Genomic DNA, 21,763 nt, shown 5'->3' on the forward strand with positions numbered 1-21,763 from the left:
GAGTACCCACTTTCCCATATCTGGGGATTACTTTTGATGAGAGAGGGAACTGGGGACCACAGTCAAAAAAATGAAATATTTCCCTTGCAAGAACCTCTTCTGCTCTTCAGGGTTTCTCGAAAAAACTGGGGGCTAGGCCAATAGTAACACTAATGAAAATCTACAAAGCAAAATGCCTCGCAGTGGCTACCTATGGTAGTTCAATCTGGGGATATTGCTCCCCGGATTATTTACAGATTACAGAGAACAATTTTTTAAGAGCTGTTCTCTATTAACCACAGTCTACCTCGTCATATACAACTCATACTGAACTTGGAGTAGGTTTTATTTCAGATATGATAAAAATGGCACCTTTACTAGCATGGATGAAGATCTGGTAGAATCAGGAAATTCCCCTTAACCACATCATTTTGAAAGACTGCTTACAGCTAGATAGATATAATAAAATTCAGTGGCTAGCATACATCAAAGACAGTTTTGCCAAGTTAGGGAGACCAGAGCTTGTTTCCTCTCCAGACTCGATAACATCAAAGGACATTGCACTTATTAAGGGTGCAATTGGAGAAATGCTAAGTTTGGAGAGAGAAGAAATGGAATTAAAAAAACCTACTGTGAGGGCTAAAATTATTATGAGTACCCAAGAAGGACCTGAAATGTATTTAGCCATTGTGAATCAACCATATCATCGGTTCCTCTTAACTCGATTACGGTTTAACTTGATCCACTTGAACCTTGGACATTTTCCAACTTGGAGTACCCCTGAAAACGCAATGTCGTGTTCTTGTGATAATTTCTCCACGCAGAACACAATGCACTTTTTGATGTTCTGTGGTCACTACACGGCATTAAGGGCGAAAATATTGATCCCCATTCTAAAGGAGGCTGGGTTTATTCAAGTTAAGCCAGCACTTTTGTTTCTACAATTATTGCAGACCCCCAGGATCATGTTCCATGTTGCCAGTTTTTTAGTGGGTGCTGTTAGGATTAAGAATAGGAAGATGATTAATAACCCCTAAATGTTGAGTTATATTGGGATGAAATCGAGTATCATGTTTACACAATGGTTTCACGGCGAAACGCGTTTGTCTTTGATGGGGTGACGGGGGTCTGTCAATAAATCTAATAGTATCCAGCTTCGAGTGCCGTCTGCTTTCTTGGATGCGAGCGAGCGTGCAGCAATATATATATATATATATATATATATATATATATATATATATATATATTTAGTAAAAAAAAAAGATTGAAGTGGAGTATGGAGTAGTTATATGTAGGTCTTGTAATAATATTAAAACTAAAGTTTAAAAAACAAAAAACACTGAAATTCAGAGGTAATACATAATTGACATGAGTATAACTTGCACCCCCAAAGATAATTGATGTAATCACTGATATCATCAATGATGTGATTTAACATGTCATGAGTGATGTAATATGTTAGGTCGTAAGCAGTGCAGTGTATGGGTACAGGTTATACTTAGGTTAGTTACGTATAACTGGTAAATTTCAGTGTTTTTTTGCTTTTCAAATGTTAGTTTTTACATTATTACAAGGCCTCCATATAACTTAGTAAATTTCTCTGGTTTGTTTTAATGTAAAGTAAAATATTATTGTCTACCTGACCAAAGTATACCTCAGCTGAGTGTGGCACGGGTTGGCTGCAGGCACTGCATCCTAAGCCCTGCAGGTGGCCAACCCAACGGACACCCGCCACACATTCTTATCCAGTTTTACGAGACCACACTGGGTGTGGGGGGCGAGGGGTAGGCAGGGAAGCTGTTGGCGATCCTGCTGAGAAATAAATGAAATATATCCCAAGGGGGTCGGGGTTCCCTTACCTGCGTGTACCTTATGTTTATTATAAATTCAGGACTAGTCCTCAGAAATGCAGGTGTAACATTTCTGGTGATGCCAATCAAATTCACAACACATCCAGATATCACAACATTTTTAAATTTAGTTTCTCAAAAACGGTCGAACGGATAATATCAAATCACAAAAAGCACTCTTTCTGAGCAAAGAGTCAGCTAACTGCCAACTTTGGTGTTATTTTGATCAGCCGTTTTGGCTGTAGCACTAACTAAAATTCCCATTGGAAATTGAATTTACGGATCCACTTTTTTACTCTGCTCACACCCAGCAGATCACCCCGAAACTATCCAGGAAGGAACTTGGATAAACTTTCTGGGGGGAACGTTTTGTGTGAATTCGTTAAATGTGCCTTATTAGTAAACATGTTGCAGCCTGTCAATGAAACTGCTCAGCCACACCCAGATATCACTCATTCAATATTTAATTTCTGAGTAAGGATCTAGCTATCTGTCAAATTTGGTATAGTTCCGTTCAGTCGTTTTTTTCTGTATCGCTCTCTAAAATTCCTATGGGAAACTGCATAAGGGACTACTTTTTCAAGTCTCCCCCTTTTCTTAGCCCACCACTTGATGGATCACCCCAAAACTTTGACGGACAGAGTCAAGGTGGATTATCATTTTCTATTGGAAAGCTTTGTTAAGATTCATGAAACGGCACCAAAGTTATTAGCAAAACAAAACTTACTCTTCCTATGGAAACTCTGACCTACCAATAACTACACATTGGTGATCGATTATATATGTATATACATGTTCTGTATCTTGATCAAGGCTGCCTGTGACACTTGGCACACATGGATGTCACCACTCATGAATAAAAGTTGAGTGAATAAACCCCCACGGAGTGCTGGTTAATTTCCCCATCAATGGAGAATTGCTGCTTTGATTTTATATATATATATATATATATATATATATATATATATATATATATATATATATATATATATATATATATATATATATATATATATATAGCGTGAACAAGGGCATACCTTGCCAGAAACGCGTAGCTGCTTTCTGTGTACCGAATAAATTACGATATGCTGACGTGGTCCGTCTCCTTCCTGTTTGCTGGTGTGCTGAATGTGCTGAGCAGACGCGGGAGACACCGAGAGATCCAGAGGAGTCACGTGGTTTCACATATATATATATATATATATATATATATATATATATATATATATCCAACAAATCCAGTTCATGCAAATCAATCCACACCGGTGCCGCGGCCTCTGTTATTAAACGCTTTTTATTTTTGCAACGGGTGCCCAACGCGTTTCCCTGTTTCGATCACAGCTTGTTCATATATTGTCCATATCTCTGTGTGTGCGCGAATGCACGTTGGAGTGGTAATTGGAGATATATATATATATATACACACACAAATAAACATACATATATATAACATGAATATTGCTGAGAATGACTTGACAGTCTTGAGACCTACCAGATTACTCAGTTATTTGAGCTCATCATCCTAGCTATAAGACTACTGTAACTGGAAATGCGGTACTAGAGCAGAGTCTCTGCCTCTTTCTATTAATCTCTTCCTTCCTCTTCACTCTACCTGGTATGGAGAGCCAGCAGGCACCACTACAGCATCCCCAAGAAACTGCAGCAGGGCCCAGCTCTTCACTCCACATTCTTCCCAGAGACGTCTCCGCAGGGGCAGGTCCAGGTAGCAGCTCTGGCGGTCGCTGGGAAGAGACCGGTCCTCACTAGGATGTTTCTGGTCAACATGCACCTACATGGAAGGGTGAAAGGTAAGAACATGTGTAGTCAAACCGACAATGGCATCCACAATACCTGTCCCTCCTCAAGGTTCGCTGCCATTGCTCACACACCCCAAGCCTTTCAAACGCACACTTCCTCCAAACTCTGCTATCATTTGTAATATGACTGGTGTTTCTTGACGTGATTGTTTTGGCCCAAAAGGATGATGATTTTTGTTTTTAATGTGGTTAAGATATAAGTAAAGCGGTGTATGATAATCTCCATACAGTCCTATGTTGGTGTTTGTGCTTTTTTTATTGTTGTGCTGCAATACGTGCAGCTACATATAGTACATTACAGTGCAGTTGCATGTGTTGGTATGTGAGCAGACATTTGTGAAGCCAAAGCAATAGTGCAATTCTTGTAGGTAAATGTGCTGCCACTTATGCAGCTTCAGATTTTGGTATGGTATATTGGCAATTGTTTGGGCTGAACTACTGTATCCACATTTGTTTCTAGAATACACACCCTTCCTTTTCAATATTTTTTAGGAAAGGATCATGTCAAAGTGGCTATTATTCTTTAATTTAAATCACACGCACATAGATGGATTGCCTTATTTATACAGATTCTATATGGGATAAAGTACATATGTATTACATTAGAAGGACATCGCCAAGGAGTTCCATGATCATATAGTTTCTTTAGAAGGTCATAGAACTCCGAGGTGACTTGCAATATCCTTAAAATGTATAGCAGAGTATTTTATTCTTTATAATACTTGGTCACATCCTCCCCACAAACCATTTAAATCCTTGGTGTCTTGCTCTTTTGTATGAAAGAGGTACTATGGGGCCGATTAGGATGGCGGACGGCTCGCCACCGCCATGCAGGCGGTGGCAATCCGTCCACCATCCTTGCCCGTCCGCCACCTATTTCCCCCCCCGCCATATTACAATGGCGGGGGGACCGTGGCGTACAGGAAGACTGTCCGCCGGTTTTCCGCTGCGGTCGCTTTGCGACAGCGGCGGTAAAGGTCTAATATGGTGGCGGTGTCTATCAGACACCGCCAGCCATATTAGGATGGGCTGATGGAAATGCCTTTCCGTGGCGGTCCTTGCTTTGGGGGCCCGTTGCGGGCCCCCATGGTGAAGGGGGGTACCTATGGTACCCCCTTGCGTTTCACAGTACAACATGGCAGTCACCGCGTGGTGCCTGTCATGTTGTGCTGTGAAACCCACAACATGCATTTTTGACATTGCGGCGGACGGTGCCAGCACCGTCGGCCGCAATGTTAAAAATGCGGGATGCGCCCGCCACTGTGGCGGGTGCATCCTAATTCGGGGCACGGTACCTCCTCTCTTGTGATGGACGGTCCCTGCCCCAGACAGGATGGCGGACGGACAAATCCTAATCGACCCCTTAGTTTGCAGATAGGAAGAATACAAGCAGAACTAGTGTGAATGTTAACACATCAGAAAACAGTTAGGAATTTGTTGCAAACATATATTAAAATCAGTTTAAAATAGGTTAGAATAAAGAAATGCGGAAGCTCAGTATGTGGAGAAAAAGGCAGACAGAATCTATTTTCCCTGCTTTGGCCTCTAGGGTGCAAAAACATGTTGCCATAAATACTTATTTGCATATTTAAATCTATTTGTAGTACAATAGGTAAAGCTCAATACTCCAGTAGTAATATACCACATGGTCAGGTGATTAGACATGGGTAGTTCACAGTAAAGGGAGACGTGGAATCTTCGACGAGGTGAGCTTGTTACTTCCTTATTGTAGTCCATATATACTTAGTTAGTCTTCTATATTCAGTACAAGTTATAAAGTATGGAAATCTTCACTGATGCGGGGATGCTAAAACGTTTCTCCCACAATCGTCCTGCTCCCATGCAGTGCTCAACGACAGGCAAGAGGGCAGCGACCTAGCCTCAGACTCCTTAGCTTCTGACGCCCCCAGTATTATATGCTCTCATGATCTGAATATCACTCATTTTCATGGATGTCGAGCAGCGCTTATTAACACGCGCTCCCTTCCATGCCACAGTTTATATATTAGCGAGTTTATTATTGCTCACGATCTTGACTTCCTTTCGCCACTGAAACCTGGAGAGACGCTGGCTCAGGACCGGACTTTTGCCAGGCAACCCCTGAGGGCTACAGTGTTGCGAGACATGACAGACACATAGGAAGAGGTGGAGGACTCGCCATTATTTATAAGAATAAGTACCGCACTACGCTTGATCCCATTCAATCCTCCAACTGTGAAGCAGCCACTTTTGCTATCAACATTAATTGTAAACAAGCCCTCAAAGGAATTCTGCTAAAATCGACCTCCTGGATTTCGAAACCCCTTTCTTACTACACTCTCTGAGCTAAATGACCACATTATATGCTCGACGGAATACATGATACTGGGAGATTTTAACTTCCCTTTGGAGGAACAGGGCAACCACGACACCATTCAACTCACTGCTGATCTCCTAACCATAGGACTTCAACAATTGGTAAAGGGAATTACTCACCAGGCGGGACACACTCTAGATGGTTTGTTTACCAACAACCCACACATCTCTGTATTAGATTTCCTTCCCCTCACGTGGACTGATCACAGGGCCATTATCTTTGGTATACGTACTCGGCCTGTTAACCTCCCCCCCTCCAGGCCACGTACTAGGATAGGGACCCGTGCCTGGAAGAATGCAGATATCCCTCAGATGGTAGACATCCTGACACAATCCTCCCCCACAGGAGGAGCCAACCCTGCCCCCTCAGCCTCCGATTTCCAAGACTGGATTTGGAACGCTGCTGATCAGGTGGCCCCGGAGAAGCTTATACGACCTAACAGAATATCTCCGTCAGCGGTTTGGTACACCGAAGAGCTCAGGCTCCACCGACAACACTGTAGGAACTTAGAAAGGCGTTGGAGGAAATCTTACTGCCCCATAGCCAAGCAATCCTACAAAGATGCCCTGACAACATATAAAAAGGCTATTACTGCTCGAAAAACGACCTTTTTCTCGGCCCAAATAGAGAATGCCAGGAACTCTGCCAGAGAACTGTTCTCAGTGGTCACCACCCTGTCCACCCCTTCTTCGGGTCCCGGGGCTGAACCTTCCCAGCCTCTCTGCAACGCTCTGTCCAGCTTTTTCATCACTAAGGTGGCAGATATCTACTCATCTTTTGCTGGGGATGTAGGGACAAGATCCAGAGTCAGCAGTAAGGAAGAACCTGTCACTGACCATGATCCCTTCTCCTTTTTTGTCCCCACCATGCAAGACCAAATTAGCAGACTTGTTTCTACTATTAAGTCTGGCTCCCCCTTGGACCCCTGTCCCCCTTCAGTGATGGCCAATCTAAGTGAGGTGATCTCTCGCCCACTTATGGAAATTTGTAACACCGCATTTCAAACTGGTTACTATCCTGCCCCGTGGAAGAAGGCAGTGATTAAACCTCTTCTGAAAAAAACCCTCCCTGGATCCCACTGCTCTGGCCAGCTATAGACCTATTGCGTGTCTCCCCTTTCCCGCCAAAATATGCGAAGCACTGATGAATAAACAACTCTCAGAGTTCGTCGACACTCACCAACTTCTCGACGCAACGCAGTTTGGCTTCAGGAAAGGGCATGGAACCGAGGCCGCTTTAATAAAGGCCTCAGATGAGATCAGAGCCATTATGGACCAGGGAGGTGTGGCTGTTCTGATTCTTTTGGAACTGTCGGCAGCCTTTGACACAGTCGGCCATGCTATTCTGGTCGACCGTGTCACAGCTCTGGGGATAAACGGCATGGCTAGAGATCTTATTTCATCTTTTCTGGCCAACCGTACCCAGACAGTGAAGTTGGGTAATTTTCACTCTCCTGTCTCTGCACTCCCATGTGGAGTCCCACAGGGCTCCTCGCTAAGTCCTACGCTATTTAATATCTATGTAGCGGACTTAGCGAGGGTAATAAAGGCCCATGGGGTGCGACTTACATCTTACGCAGACGACACCCAACTGGTTCTGGCGATCCATAGGGACGGCCCAGTGGTGGCAGCCAATTTCCAAAGGGCCATGCTCGCTGTCAGTACCTGGATGTCCTCCAATTGTCTGAGGCTTAAATCAGACAAAACCGAGGTCATGACCTTCGGCAAACTCTCCCCGGAATGGTCCTCCATCTGGTGGCCCAACCAGCTGGGCTCTCCACCTGTCCCAGTTGAAAAGGCTAGAAACCTGGGAGTTATTTTTGACAGCAAGCTGTCATTTAACCTTCACGTCAACAAGGTTGTGTCATCTGCCTTCTTTATTTTAAAGAAAATCAGGAAATTGCTGCCTTACCTCCCTACCTCAGCTGGGAAGACCCTGGTTTCTACCCTAGTGTTTTCTAAAATTGACTACGGGAATGCCCTTTTTCTTAACTCTCAGAAACTTGTTTTGTCTAACCTGCAGTCCATACAGAATGCGGCTGCTAGAATTCTTTTAGACATCCCTCGACGCCAGCCTACTACTCCCGCCATTCGTCATCTTCATTGGCTAGGAGTAGAGGGCCGCATTAAATTCAAGGCCCTCTGCATTGCCTATAAGGCAGTGCATGGCGTCGGACCTAAGTTTCTGACTGAAGCATTTCAGTTGTACACCCCTAAAAGGCAGCTGAGATCTGCTAACACCTGCCTCCTGCCGGTACCTCGCACAAGAACAGCAACCTGGGGAGACAGACGTTTCCTGGTTGCTGCGCCCAAGCTTTGGAACCTTTTGCCACTTACTATCAAAACATCCCCCAATATGATGAGCTTCCGTAGGCTCCTAAAGACATGGTTGTTCAACCAGTGAGCTTGCTGTTCGGTCCCTCTGGCCTCCACATGCGCCGAGACACCTTCGGGTATTTGTATGCTCAATAAAAATATCGTAAATAAATAAATAAACTACAACACGTAACACAACACAGATCCAGGTAAACCCAAGATGCTGCACAGGTACTCCATGGGGCAGCTAGACACTGTAATATAGGTCTGTTCTGGCAGCTTGTTTGCAGCTGTACTTCACAGCTTCCTTACTGTGCATCTGTGTCCCTCCGCCTGCTCCAGCAAATTCTTCTTTTATGGTATATCCAGGGGCTGTGGTTTCAATGCTCTAAAGGTACAGGTTTTTTCAAATACCTGAGGTATGAAGTCTGGCCTCACATGTAAAGTCCATGAAGCCCCCATAATGTGGACCCTCATCTTTCAACCTCGGGTAAAAGAAGAAAATGTGCTGTGACTGAATGAACCCTTTGAAAAGTTCTCTGGGCTTGCATGGGCAACATCCTTGGGTGTGGTATGTGGTGCTTAGAGGATGTCCCCAAACACTCTGGGGGTCCCCAATAATGACTTAATGGCTTGTGCAAAGGTTCAACAATCATCCAACTCCTGCAACCTGATTCTGCACTCAGCAACAGGGATGCAAATTCTAAACATGAACGCAAGCTAGTATGCCATGCCATGAGGCGGCAAACATTCACTAAACTTTGGAAATGGTAAACTTTACTGGTCCCTTATCTTCATTTTATAGCACATCAGCGAATGTTACTATATGAAATTCAATAATATGACATCCACTAAATTAATGTAACACTTCATCTTAAGCAGGGCCACCGGAAGTAGGTGTTTGTGCGGCCAGGCGCTTTTCGCATAATTATGGATTTGGCACATAATCTGCAGATTTTAAAAACAACAAAAAAATGGTGTCTAGCTCAAACGATTCAAAAGTTACTAAAAGTGCAGTGAAACGTGTTGGCGCACAGTGGGAAGCCCTTTGCAAAGCTGGACTGGTCACCTTTTTGTTGCTCATTGCTATATTTGGGATTTAAACTGGTATGAATGAGGTGCAACCAATGCCCAAGCAGTGTTACTAAGTTTAAAAATGACGAAACAATGACGTAACACTATTACAAAATGTGCCGCATTATGCCGCATAATTTGGCTTTTCTGGCCACATAATTTTCTCAAACCTGGCGCATAATGTGGCCCTCTTTTGCCGCATAATTCCAGTAGCACTGATCTTAAGGCAGATATAGAATTGCTGTTCTTGACTTCGCCTACAATTTTATTAAGAAAGAGTAGTTAGGTCGATGTAATAGATGTGATATTATTGTTATGCAATATAATGCCTGCACTATAGTGTCATGTGCCTTCAGGTCTCAAGTGTCCCTTACTTAAACAATCCACACTTCTTAAAGCAGCTCTAGGTTAGTAGCATTTTCTAGGCTATACCCAACGTTTAGATCACACCCCCAAATAAATAATGTTCCCCAGATCTTTATGGGCCGGACTGGTATTTTCCCAATGCATGCACTGCTACCGACCTTATGTAGACTCCCGCTGTGCCTTGGCTCCTACACTTCAATTAGTCCCGCCTCGTTATACATGAATTAGGGGCTTCCATGAGTAGCATCTGCTAACCATGTCTTGCCCTTTTGTACCCTGCAAGGCTTCCCTTGCTGCCCCAGGTCCTCCAGGTCATGAAGGCAGCAAAGCCGGCTCCTCCACTATGGCGGAGGAGCATAGTCCCACTATCAAAGGGGAGCAGATTAAAAATAAAATGATAATACAACTTTTTTATTATCAGTTTATTTTTAACTTTCTCCCAGTCAGCCGAGTCGAGGGCAGGTCGGGCCATCCTCTCCCATCATGGTAAGCAGGGCCGGACTGGGAACCAGAACCGGCCCTGGCAAAGTGCTCGGCCGGCCCCCCTCTCTCCCTCCCGAGGGGGAGGGGGGGCACGATCGCGCTCTGTGTCAGGGCCGATTTTCAGCCGTTTTTGTTACGGGGCCGTTTTTGCAGCATAACGGCCCTGTAACAAAAACGGCCCTCAGGGGCCAAAAACCAGCCCCCAAACATGCGGCCCACCGGGGGATTGCCCGGTGCCCGCAACGGCCAGTCCGGGCCTGATGGTAAGCTAGGGAGGAGGAGTGTTAGATGCACTTTAAGTGTGCATGACAGGTTTTACCAGCTGTCTTAGGCCAGCCAAATCGTCATGCGCACTTAGCATTTCTCCACCTGGCTGTGATGCACAGCCTGATGGACAACCAGCATAGGCTCCCAGGCCCTAACTGAGTGGCCTTTCAGCATGGTCAGGCCACTCACAAATCTGCTTTCATGTGAGAGCAACGTCGTAATTGGGTGGGGACAGGAGCAGATAAGCATTGAGGCAGCATCTGGCAGCAGCAGAGGCAGGTGAGTTGAATGAATGAATGAATTTTTTTTTTTTTATTGCACAGTTACTTAAAACCATTTACAATATACTTACATGGATAAAATCTTTGTTTAAAAATAGAAAAAACAAAACTACAATTGTTTAAAAAAATTCATACAGCATGATTTCACATGGGGGATTTTCTTATTCTAATAAAAGCAAGAATAATGTGTTATATTCATTTAAAAAGCGGAAAGGTTACTAGATCAATCATCTGGCAGAATTAATATGTCTCTATTAGGGTGTACAAAAAAAACGAGCATCTTCACAAACTGATTTATGGAGGCTAGCTTTTTAGCGGACAAAATGGCCTTCAGTATTGCCTGTGACCTCTTCTTCAATGAGCCTAATCCGCAGTTCTGCCATATATCTTCCAAATCTGGCCAGGTCTGAAGGTAGGGTACATGCAAATAAAACCAAAACTGCCTCTTTCACTGTCCGAACCCGTTGCGTAGCCAGATTTGTTTTAAAAGATTCTGACGTGGCTGTAGCATACCGGGGCAACAACAAATCAAGTGTAGCAGAGATTCTGATTTGAAATTGCAGATTCCACATCTGATTTTAAGTTCAAGGGACTTCCAGCCTTGTTTTAGTTCTTCTATTGGGTGGGACACTAATCTGTCCCTTAAAATGTTTTTAGTGCTTTCCTTCCCAGTGCTTGACTAAAGTAGGGCTGGATGTTATGCTCTGCATATTCTGTGATCAGCCCAAATTGTCCTCTACCTTTTGCGTAGTCTGCTAAATTGTTTTTGCGTGACAGTTTGTAACATTGTTTATTAATTGTGTTTTTATGGCCAGATAGTTTATCACTCCTTGATCCCAATTTTGTAGTGCTAAGCCCAGCTTTACCAATGCTTCCTTCATATAACATTGCCATGGGTTAGTTGACCCCCCATAGATCAGTTTCAGCATGCACTTTAGGCTTCCGACAGGGGCAGTAAGTACTTGGTAGTAGAATTTCGCGTGCATTCCCAAACATTCTATATTTTGTTGTTTGAGACCAAATTCCAAGTGAATCAGGCTTATGCAGGTGTATTTTGGTAACTTAAAAATGTGTTTATATGCCTGGCATTGTGCTTGTTCTAACATTAATTCAATTTTCCCCAGGAATGCTTGCTGTGCGTACCCTGCCACTGCCCTGATTTTAGCTTGTAATACTTTTCTGATGGGAACTGTTGTTGGGCTTTGCATCAGCTCGTGTAGTTTGCACAGGGCATAAGTTGTTGACTGTACCTTGACCTTCATTTTGTGCCGATGTATCGTTGCTTTACCTGTTTCGCTTAGCCAGCACCCCAGGTAGTTGTAAGATTTCCCTGCAGAAGAGATCTCCTTTTCCACATGCCATTTCAGTCAAGATTTTTGGGGATAATAACCAAAAATAACTACTTTGGTCTTTTGAGCATTTATTATTAATTCATTTCTGTCGATATAATTGTTGAGGGCATTTACACCCCTTTGTAGCCAATTTTCAAATGGTCCATCACCACTAAGTCATCTACATATTGTAGTATTTGGACTTTATTTAATCCGATTTTAGGGGTTACAAGACTGGCATTGTAGAGCTTCTTTCCCAAATCGGCTGTATATAGATTGAACAATGTAGGGGCAAGTACGCATCCCTGTTTTAGACCACGATTTGTGAGGCACTTCTTTGTTGTGGTGTTATCTACTAGTTTTACTTTGATCCAATTGTTACTGTACACCAAAATAATGGCATTGAGGAGACCTACAGGGATTTGCCAGTTGCGCAATTTAGCCCAGAGCTTGTATCGAGGCACCCCGTAAAAGGCAGCTGAATAATCTACAAAACATGCAAAGACTGTTTTTTTATCTTTGGCGTTTGCTTGCTGGCTTAGATACGACATGGTCATGATGTTATCAATTGTAGAGCAGCCTTTACGGAATCCAGTTTGATAGAGAGGAGGATTTCATTCTCTTTGATCCATCTGTTTAATTCTTTCAGTAGGGTGCTTGCATAGGCTTTTCCTTCAATGTCCAAGAGGGCAATCAATCTATAATTTTTTGGATCGCCTCTTGAATATTGGATGTAGAAATGACCCACACCATGATTCGGGCACATTAACTTATAAACGACATTCAATAAACAGATTGAATAACAAATTTCCCCAATATGCTGGCTCTTCTCTAAAACTTGCTCCTGGAAAGCCGTTAGGGCTGGGTGCCCCGTCTTTTCTTATCTTTTATATTACTTTTTCAACTGTGGTGCAGTCTTGTTATTTGCCCAATATTTCCATTGCGGCCTCCGCATCTATATTTATACTCACCGTGGGATCTACCAGAGTGCTTCCAAGGTCAATGCAACCTTCCTTTTCACTGTAAATTGTGGATACGTGTCTCTGCCATGTGGGTGCGAGTAGGGAGTTGCGCCTGTCTACTTTACCTTTTTCAAGGCGAGCTATGTTTTCCCAAAGCTTACCGTGTTTGTGAGACTTTAACAGCTCGTGTATCGTTATCTAATCCTTCTCTATTTTATTTTGTTTCAGAGACCATAGCAGATGATTGCACTTTTTGGATAAATCTTTACACTTTTCCCTTGTTTCTTGGGTACCCACAATCCTGTGCGTCCTTTTGGCCTTCTTTAGGTTATATATTATTGTACTTAGTTTTGTGTTGTTATATCTAAGTTGTGATGTGTTCTTCATCTTTTCTTGAGGGCTAGCTTTATTGTTGTTGATGAGTGTGAATTTTAAAGCCGAAATCCACGTCCTCCAGTTATCTCTACTAGGTTGGTTTAGAGGATGTTTACCTTTACACTTTTGTTTGTCTTTCCATGCATTAAACAGAGTGGCCTGGTGCTTATTCCATTTTATCCTTCCAACTAATGTGTATTCCTCATTCCCTGTTGAATGGGATACTATAGTCGATTGGTCTCGTTGTATGGTGGTTATATTTAGTTCAACCTGCAGCAGTACATGGTCAATTGTTTCATGTCATTTTACTTCAAATATGACTATTTTCTGATTAAGTTTGTTGCATTGAAAGATATGGTCTATTGTGGAGCAGTTCTTAAATGTGGCAGTTCCGGAACATTTGGGATCCGAACTTTTCCAAATTTCATTGGTGAACGTTAAATCCGTTAAATCATACTTTTCAGGAAGATATTAAAAATTCTTTCAGAGCTGGTTTGATATGTCATATTTCTCATATTTGTTCCCAGATAGTGCAGATTGAAATCTCCCACTATCACTTTAGCTGACAGCAGATGAGTGTATAAGATTTCCCGTGTTGTGATTATAATATTTTTTGTGGCTTCCAGTTTTAACAGACCATATGCATTCAAATATACGTTAATCACTAGGATTGAAAAGATATGTTCTCTGTCCCCTTTTCCCTCAACCACGAGTCCCTGTAGCATGTCCGAGTCGGTTTTTATATTCTTAACTGTCAGCTGTTTTAAATGCTTTACATAAATAAAGATTCCGCCTGATGGTCTACCATACCAATTAGGTTTGATTGCTAGTTTGTGACAGCCAGAGTAACCTTCAAGGTGTACATGGTCTGTGGCCCAGGTCTTTTGTAGGCATATGATATCTCCTTTCTGCATTATATTTATTGCTGTTATTTGTTTAAGAGCTTTATGAATGCCTGCCACGTTACAGGAAATGATTTTAAGATTGGAAAATGTATCCTGCTCAGGGCGAGTTGTACAAGACTTTTCAGATAATGAGGGGTTTATGGTAGGCTGCACCTGTTTATTCGGCGAAATATCAGAGATGCCCACTTGAACATCAGGAATAGAGAGTACTATGTTGTGACTCTCTGGTTATCCTACTGGATTGATTGTTCCGTTGAATTTTCTGCAGTGCGTCATCTTTCACTATTCTTTTTATGGCTGTATCCTCTTGTATTCTTACTGATATGGTGAGGTTCTTGTAGTTCTAATCTAGATGTATTTTTGATGTACCTTTAAATATCCCCTGTGAATGTACTTTCGCTTTTTTTATGATTTGACACAAGTAAGATTGATGGATACTTTTCTTGTTCTGGTTCTGTTAATGTGATACCCCAGTTTTTAAAAGTTTATTTTTCTCTGAGCACTGCTTCAAACATGTGATGGTTTGTCCAGGTCACTAAAGTATCTTCTTTGAGGGTGTCTTCATCCTTTGGTTCAAATTGAACACTAACTATATTTTCACTTTTTATATGGGACAATGAAGGGATATGTTGAAGGAGCCTTAATAGGTTCCCCCTGGTTAGCGTATCATGCCAACCCTTTGATTTTTATTGTGGTTGAAAAATGGTTGTGCACATGTTACTAGTGTGGGCAGGGATTGGTGCCCAGCCCAACGTAGATTGAGGGTATTTTGTTCCTTTACACTGCATCTCTCTGGATGCGTTTGAAGTATTAGTTTTCCCAGGTTGTTGGTTCTTTGTTCCATCACCAGTTTTCTCTTTAGGAAATCCGCATTCAATTTTGTCCGTAGCAGTTTCAGTTACAGTTTGTGAGCTTTTCATTACTGCCCTTCCGGTTTCACTGGACATTGATTTTCGAATCCCTGGTGGAATTGATGTAGTGTTTTTTGTTTGTGGACCTTCATCCAAAGGTCTTTTTTTTGTCTTAGTAAATATCGGGTATAGTTTATTGGACGATTGTCATCCTGGTTTGGGGGGGATTTAATTGCTGACTCTGTCGAGACGTGCTTAAGCTGCCCCCAGCTCTTTCTGAATTGTGTAGCCTGTTGGCGCTTCCATTGTTTTTTACATTTTTTCTTCATGCGTCGTGACTGATTTGACTCAGGAGTGCTAATTACATTTTCATGCTTACCTTCCTTGTCTGGCTTTCCGCTAATTACTATTAGTCGATTAGTAGTTATTGTGTCCATGTTTGTGTTTGTGTTTGAACCACCCTTTTTTGGGACTTTTTCTTTGGTGTTTTGCTCAGTTGCTGCAATTATTCTGTCACCTCCTATTTGTGCTGCTTGTATCTTTAGGTCCTCAATAAGAGTAGAAAGCACTTCCGGGATTGATGCCAGTTTGTCAATTGTTGGCCCACAGGCGCAGTCCTGTGTTTCATGTGGTTGCTTATGCTTGGGCTTGTGAAATTAGTGTGTTCAAGTTTGCCAATTTTCTATCAATCCCTGATATTATTTTTTGCCATGATGTTAAGCAAGTCTACTTGGACATCCATCTTGTTTGATTGATAATTTAGTGCTTCTAATGGGAGTTGAGATGTTTTAAAGAAGATATCCCATATTGTTCCTGAGTCGGTTATTATTGCTGGGATGTTGGCTAAGCTTGTCTTTACCGTGATATTATTGGCGGATTCACTTTCTGCCGCTAGGCTATTTTGTATATTGTCTTTACTATTAGGGTTCCCGTGTCTTTGCCACCATGTTGTGTGATTCGGCTCTCTTGCTGCCTTGATTTTTTCCTCCCAATAAGTCATTTAATATGATGCTTTGTATACTAGTCGACGCTGCAGCACAAGTCAATGTTTGTATTGTACTTACTAACACCTTTTCAGTTTGACTTTTTTCCAATTGTTGAGTGAGGTTTAAGGGTTGCTTATTGCTTTGTGGCGTTTGCCTAATAGGTGATTTAATTGAATATTTATCCTCTTGTGAGGGATTGAATACGTTTATCAGATGTTCCAGTTCCATGTTAGACCCCCATGATTGATCCCTATGTTCTTTACGTTCTTTTGGGACTGGGACCCAGTTAGATTTATGAGCCCTGTATTGGCCCTTATATTGGTGTTGGTTTGATCGTTCCTTGGGTTTGTTTTCCCTGTGAGTATGGATGGTGAGATAGGTGATGGTAATTGATCCTGTCCCTCATGGTGGTATAGCATTGCACCTGCTGGATCTTTTTAAAAAATCTAACTTACTTGGTTTTCGAACATTCTGTACACTGGTGAAATTAGAGGCTGAGCAACTCCCTCTACTTTTGCCTTGTTGTCCTTTACGATCGAGCCTTGTTTTTTTTAAATTCCTTTTTATTGTTGGAAAACTGTCTCTCTCTCGCCGTGACCTCATAGTTCACTTTATTCAGAATGTGTGTTGACTTTGTGTTTTTTACAATGCGGCGCACCATGGTGCAAGGCAGGGAAGATGCGTGATGCATCTTTCGGCGTACGGGCGGCGCATTGCTGGAGTCATGTCGCAAGTGCGACATGACTCCTGCAATGCACAGGGGCCAGCCCTACATTGCATGGTGCATCACCCTTACGCCTGCTTCAAGCAAGCGTAAGGAATTCACGTAGAAAGTGACTCAGTGAAATCTTGTAGATTTCACTGAGTCACTTTCCAGGGGCTTTCCAACGCCGCCCCCCCCTCCCCCCCCCGCCCCCCCTGCACCGGAACGCCTACATGAAACCTGACGCAGGTTTCATGTGGTGCAGGGCCTTACACCGTGACGCATCTTCATAGATGCGTCACGTTGTAAATGCCTCGTAGGGATGCGCCACGTTTACGCCGCCTTGCGTGACGCAACAGCGGCGTAAACGTGGCGCAAGGGCCTCATAAATCTGCCCCTTTGTCTTTTTATTTCGCCTGTTTCGGCTGGGCCTTCCTGGGCTTTCCAAGCACCACCGCTGCAGCCTCCTCCTCCTCCACGCTCCCTCCCCCCAAGTGGAGCTGGAGCTATAATTGGAGGTGTAATCAGTCACGGCAGGGGCCCACCGTTGCCTCCCGCGACACACTCGCTACAGTGGGGTTTTACGGGGTCTTTGCGATTTCGTCGGGAGCTTTGCGTTATCGACGGGGCCTGCGAGGGGGCCAAGAGCGGGATCTACGGAGCTGCGGTTCAGTGGTTCAGCGTCTCCCTCACTCAATTGCTCAGCAGTGATCAGCGTGAAAACACGGCGTGGAGTAAGCCATTCAACAGTTGCGCCGGTGAGTATGTTTTTTTTATTATTCCTCCTCCCGCCCCACCAAGTGTTCATGGTAGTAGACACTATTGGAAGGCAGCAGTAGCAACTGGAGGTATCAGAGTTGCAAGAACACTGTTTACTTTTTGGAGGTTCTAATCTTTGCCCTTTCTCTAACTTCCAAGCAGCAGAAGGAAGCTTTGGAGGGGCACAGTGTGGCTCAACCCTGTGATGTTGCTGGGATTCGAAGGGTGCGTGATGTCATCTTCACTAGTCCTGGCATTTTAGGTAAATAGACATCCTAGCCCCTGACCCAAAACTTTCCGAAGTCATGGAGCACTTTTTTAAAAACAGGTGCTTCTCTCTCTGCCAGGACAGTGTCCGACAGTGCCTGGTAGTATGTGGGATAAGGGAAACTTCAGAAGAGAGTAAATGAAGAAGCAGAGAACTCTGTCTGCCAGGGCTTCATTTGAGGCTGTGTTAGCTGGAGCTTCGGACCGGCACTAATTTTTAACCTTCTAGCACATGGGGGCACTGTCTAATTGTGAACCCAGCAAGTTCGGGCGTGGGACTGGGCTCCCCGCGTCACAGGGAGGAGGAGTGGCTACTGCTGCACCTTAAGTGCGCATGAAGGTTTGGCCGGTTGTCTTGGGCCGGCCAAACTGTCACACACACTTTGCATGTTTTCTACTGACTGTATTACTCAGCCTGGGTGGAGAACATGCTGCCAGTCCCCATCTGAGCACCGTACCATGGTAATCAGACCAATCACAACGCTGCTGTTATGGTGACAGCAGTGTCTTGATTGGCTTAGGGGTGATTGGGAGCCTGGGTGCTTCCAGGAGCATGGAGAGAAGTAGGACGGAGAAGAGGCTGCAGCTGGTGACCGTGCGGCGACGAGCAGGTAAGCCTTTTTTTTCTTTCTAAACCCCCCTCTCCACCCCGCCACGGTTCCCTACCAGCCACCACTGTCAGTGTGCAAAGTGCTGCAGGCTGACCGACCTGGACATATTGTGACGGTCTGTAACCAGAGAGAGTGGAGTGCAGGCCTGTGTGTCTACAACCAGTGATTTTCACTTTGGGCTTTAAGTGAGCTGCCAGGCAGGAAAGCACATTTTGTTTACTTTCCCTTGAAGCCTTTTTGCAGCAGAGGACTAATGAGACTCATTGCCTTTCAGAGGTGTTGAATCACGATGTAAATGCTGAGGAAGCCAGTGATGATAGCATATGGTTTTCTGCCTTCCCGTACCTTCACAATGTCTTTTTTTTAGATATTGAGTCAGATTAATGTGTATTTATTTGTTAAAGTGTATTGTTCATTTGACATAATTGTACTATGTGTAACCAGAAAACCCAGGTTCAAATGCCAGCTTCCCTGCATGATTAAATTGTGTGATGTAAGTCAAATAATTTTGCCTCACTATGTCTAATTTACTTGACTGTCATACCTGAGAGCACCTTCAAGTAATTAATTTCAAGATGGGTGCCATACAAAATCTATCTTGTATATTCTTTAATAACCTGAATTATTACATCGTCTGTAGAAATAATATTGGTCATGATGAAGGAACACCTAAACAAGTGGTTCACTTGGGTCACTCATTGCGTCGTTGTCAGGAGGAAGGGTTAATAAATGTTTTTAAGTTTATGTTTAGAAACTATCACACCAAATAAATGTCAATAAAGGGATGTGATCAAATGTGCTACATTGAAACACGCCATATGTTGAAGAAGCTCAAATTAATATTTTGCATTGTTTTAAATCATATTCCTACATGTTCTTTTTTTGTGTAATTTAAATCTCAAATATTTTGAAGATTCTGCTTGCTCTTTGGCATTTTTGGATGACCCAAACCACTGGTTCGGCCTTGTCTTGACTGCAGAGCCATTTTAAGACATCTGCAGAGTGGGCTGTTGCCAGGGCCCACCCTTCCAAGGTGCCTGGTACCTGCCCGCGGGCTAGAAGCAGTGCGAACGGATTAGTGTGATGCCAGAGTTTGCGATGGTGAGTTCTACTTGTTCAACCGCTTGACTGTGCCTTCCTCTTCTATTCCTGGACTCTCAGCTGAGACCACTTTCCAAGCAGGCAGTGCTTTCTGATGCTCTTGGCAGGCCAAGCGTTTCATCTAGGCATTGCCCAACCTTCTTCTATTCCTTATTTATCCGGTTCTTAGCAATAACCTCTTTCATCAGTTAGTGTGGATCTCCCATCTGACCTCAACTTCATTCTGCTCTTTAATTCTCTTTGGTGGTGTGGGCTCCCACATATGAGATGAAAGTAGCATCTCTGGTGGGTACTATTACACAGTAGTAAGGCCTTCTTGGTGCTGTTAGACTGCAGACAAGTTGTGTGTACCTCACGTCCTCACATGCCATACCATCTGCTCCGCATTGTTTGTGTACATGCAATTATTGTACAGGTGGCGTAGTGTTATAGGCTGTCATGAGGCATCTGCCACGTTAAGGCTTCTTTGTTCTCTTATAGCTCCTTACTGATGTATTTTCTGCACTATCTTGGCTAGGGCAAGCAGTGCAGGTCCAGAAGTCAATATATATACAACTCTATAGGGGCATTTGTGACTGACTCTTATATGGGTGTCTAGCCACAGGGCAGACAGAAGGGACTGGCCCTCTGCCGTGGAGGTTGAGGTCATATGCCACTGATGTCCCATGGACCAGTCTACTAAGACTCTGCAAACGTGACCAAGCACAACTTCTTCTGCACCTGACTCTCAGGTTAGTGAGGATGAGCAGTCAGCGGCTTCTAAGAAAGGCAGCTCAGTACTCAATAATCAACCAACAGACACAACAATGTTGATATCCAGCTCAGTGCTTATCTGTACAAGAATTAAAGTAATTTAATTTCAAAGTTGTACTATTTACTACGCTCTTCAATGAACACATGCAAATCCGTGATCTTATGTAGGCGCCACACCCACCTCGCCCCTTCTTTGTCCACCCTCCCCGGCGTCCTCCCTGGTTTTGGGTTCCCCCATGAAGAATAATCAGGAGTAACGTGAATCAGTCTCAGGAGAAGTGATTTCATGTGCACCGTTCAGATGCGCTCAGTCCAACTCACATGGTCAGGGCCTGGACCAGGTCTATGCGCACACACGGATATTAGAGTGATGCCAGAGCGTAATCAAAAGGAAGGATACCAGATATACACACAGTTGGAGTGGAACATGCCTATACACCATGTGAAGAACATACTGTACATCGTATTGTCTTTGTTGTCACCAAAATGTCAATGTGGAAAATTATGTATTGCCATCAAACTGACCTTTATCTGGCACACACGCCACTAATTGCTTCAAGTCAATATTACAAAATCCAACCCCACTGATTTTATAATCTTGGAGAGACTGAAAAGCTGAGGCAACCCTGCTGGGATCTGCTTCTCTGAATTACAAAGTGCAAAAAGGACTATGCATCTTGGGCAAAATGTACTGAGCTATTGTGCTGGAAAATAGCCCAAAGCTGAGAGTACAATGTTTTTTTCAAGTCAAGTCAGTTTGTTTTTATCCGATAGTTTGCAATCATAAAAGACACAATACATACATAAAAGTGTCATAAAAACAGTTAAAACCCTAAAAACATACATTTAAAACAGAATTAAACCCACTGTATCGAAATCCTAACTTAACAACAATAGTTAAAATAAAATGTATCAAAACTAGTATTTCCTACATTCAATCTCTAGAGGGGAGCCAATTTGGATTAGAACACTCTGGCGCTAAATTTGATTCCTCAGCAACCGCCAATTTTTTCCTCCTTAGAGCCCAGGACCAACTCCAAAATTTCGCTACGGCAATAACAATATCTGTGCGCGTATCCGTTGTCAGGATACGCACAGCCATCGTACAGGATCTAGTGCCAAGGTTGGAACATAAAGGCTTCAGCCAACTAGAGCGTGGGCCTTTGTAAGCCGGACATACAAAGAGTGCATGAGTTATTGTCTCTTCCTGAATATGGCAGAAAGGACAATTGGCATTCATGGGCTTTTTCCATTTAGCAACAAAAGATCTTAGAGGAAGGGAACCCAATCGGAATTGATGATATAATTTGCTATCACTTTTCTTTGTGATCAAATTCCAATATGGTTCTGCTTTCGATGCAAACTTATGAT

At 43.4% G+C, this 21,763-nt stretch overlaps 1 protein-coding gene across 2 annotated transcripts in view; it reads right to left on the reverse strand.

Annotated features, from left to right (window-relative positions):
* Positions 1 to 21,763, reverse strand: part of HR (HR lysine demethylase and nuclear receptor corepressor) — a 394,390-nt gene that overhangs the window by 45,466 nt on the left and 327,161 nt on the right. For both annotated transcript variants that reach the window (XM_086943684.1, XM_086943683.1), the window contains one exon: positions 3,442 to 3,618. In XM_086943684.1, coding sequence (XP_086799810.1) covers positions 3,442 to 3,618 — 177 coding nt within the window. The remainder of the gene's footprint in view (positions 1 to 3,441; positions 3,619 to 21,763) is intronic.

Source organism: Lissotriton vulgaris, chromosome 11 (genome assembly GCF_964263255.1).
Source record: "Lissotriton vulgaris chromosome 11, aLisVul1.2, whole genome shotgun sequence".
NCBI lineage: Eukaryota > Metazoa > Chordata > Amphibia > Caudata > Salamandridae > Lissotriton > Lissotriton vulgaris.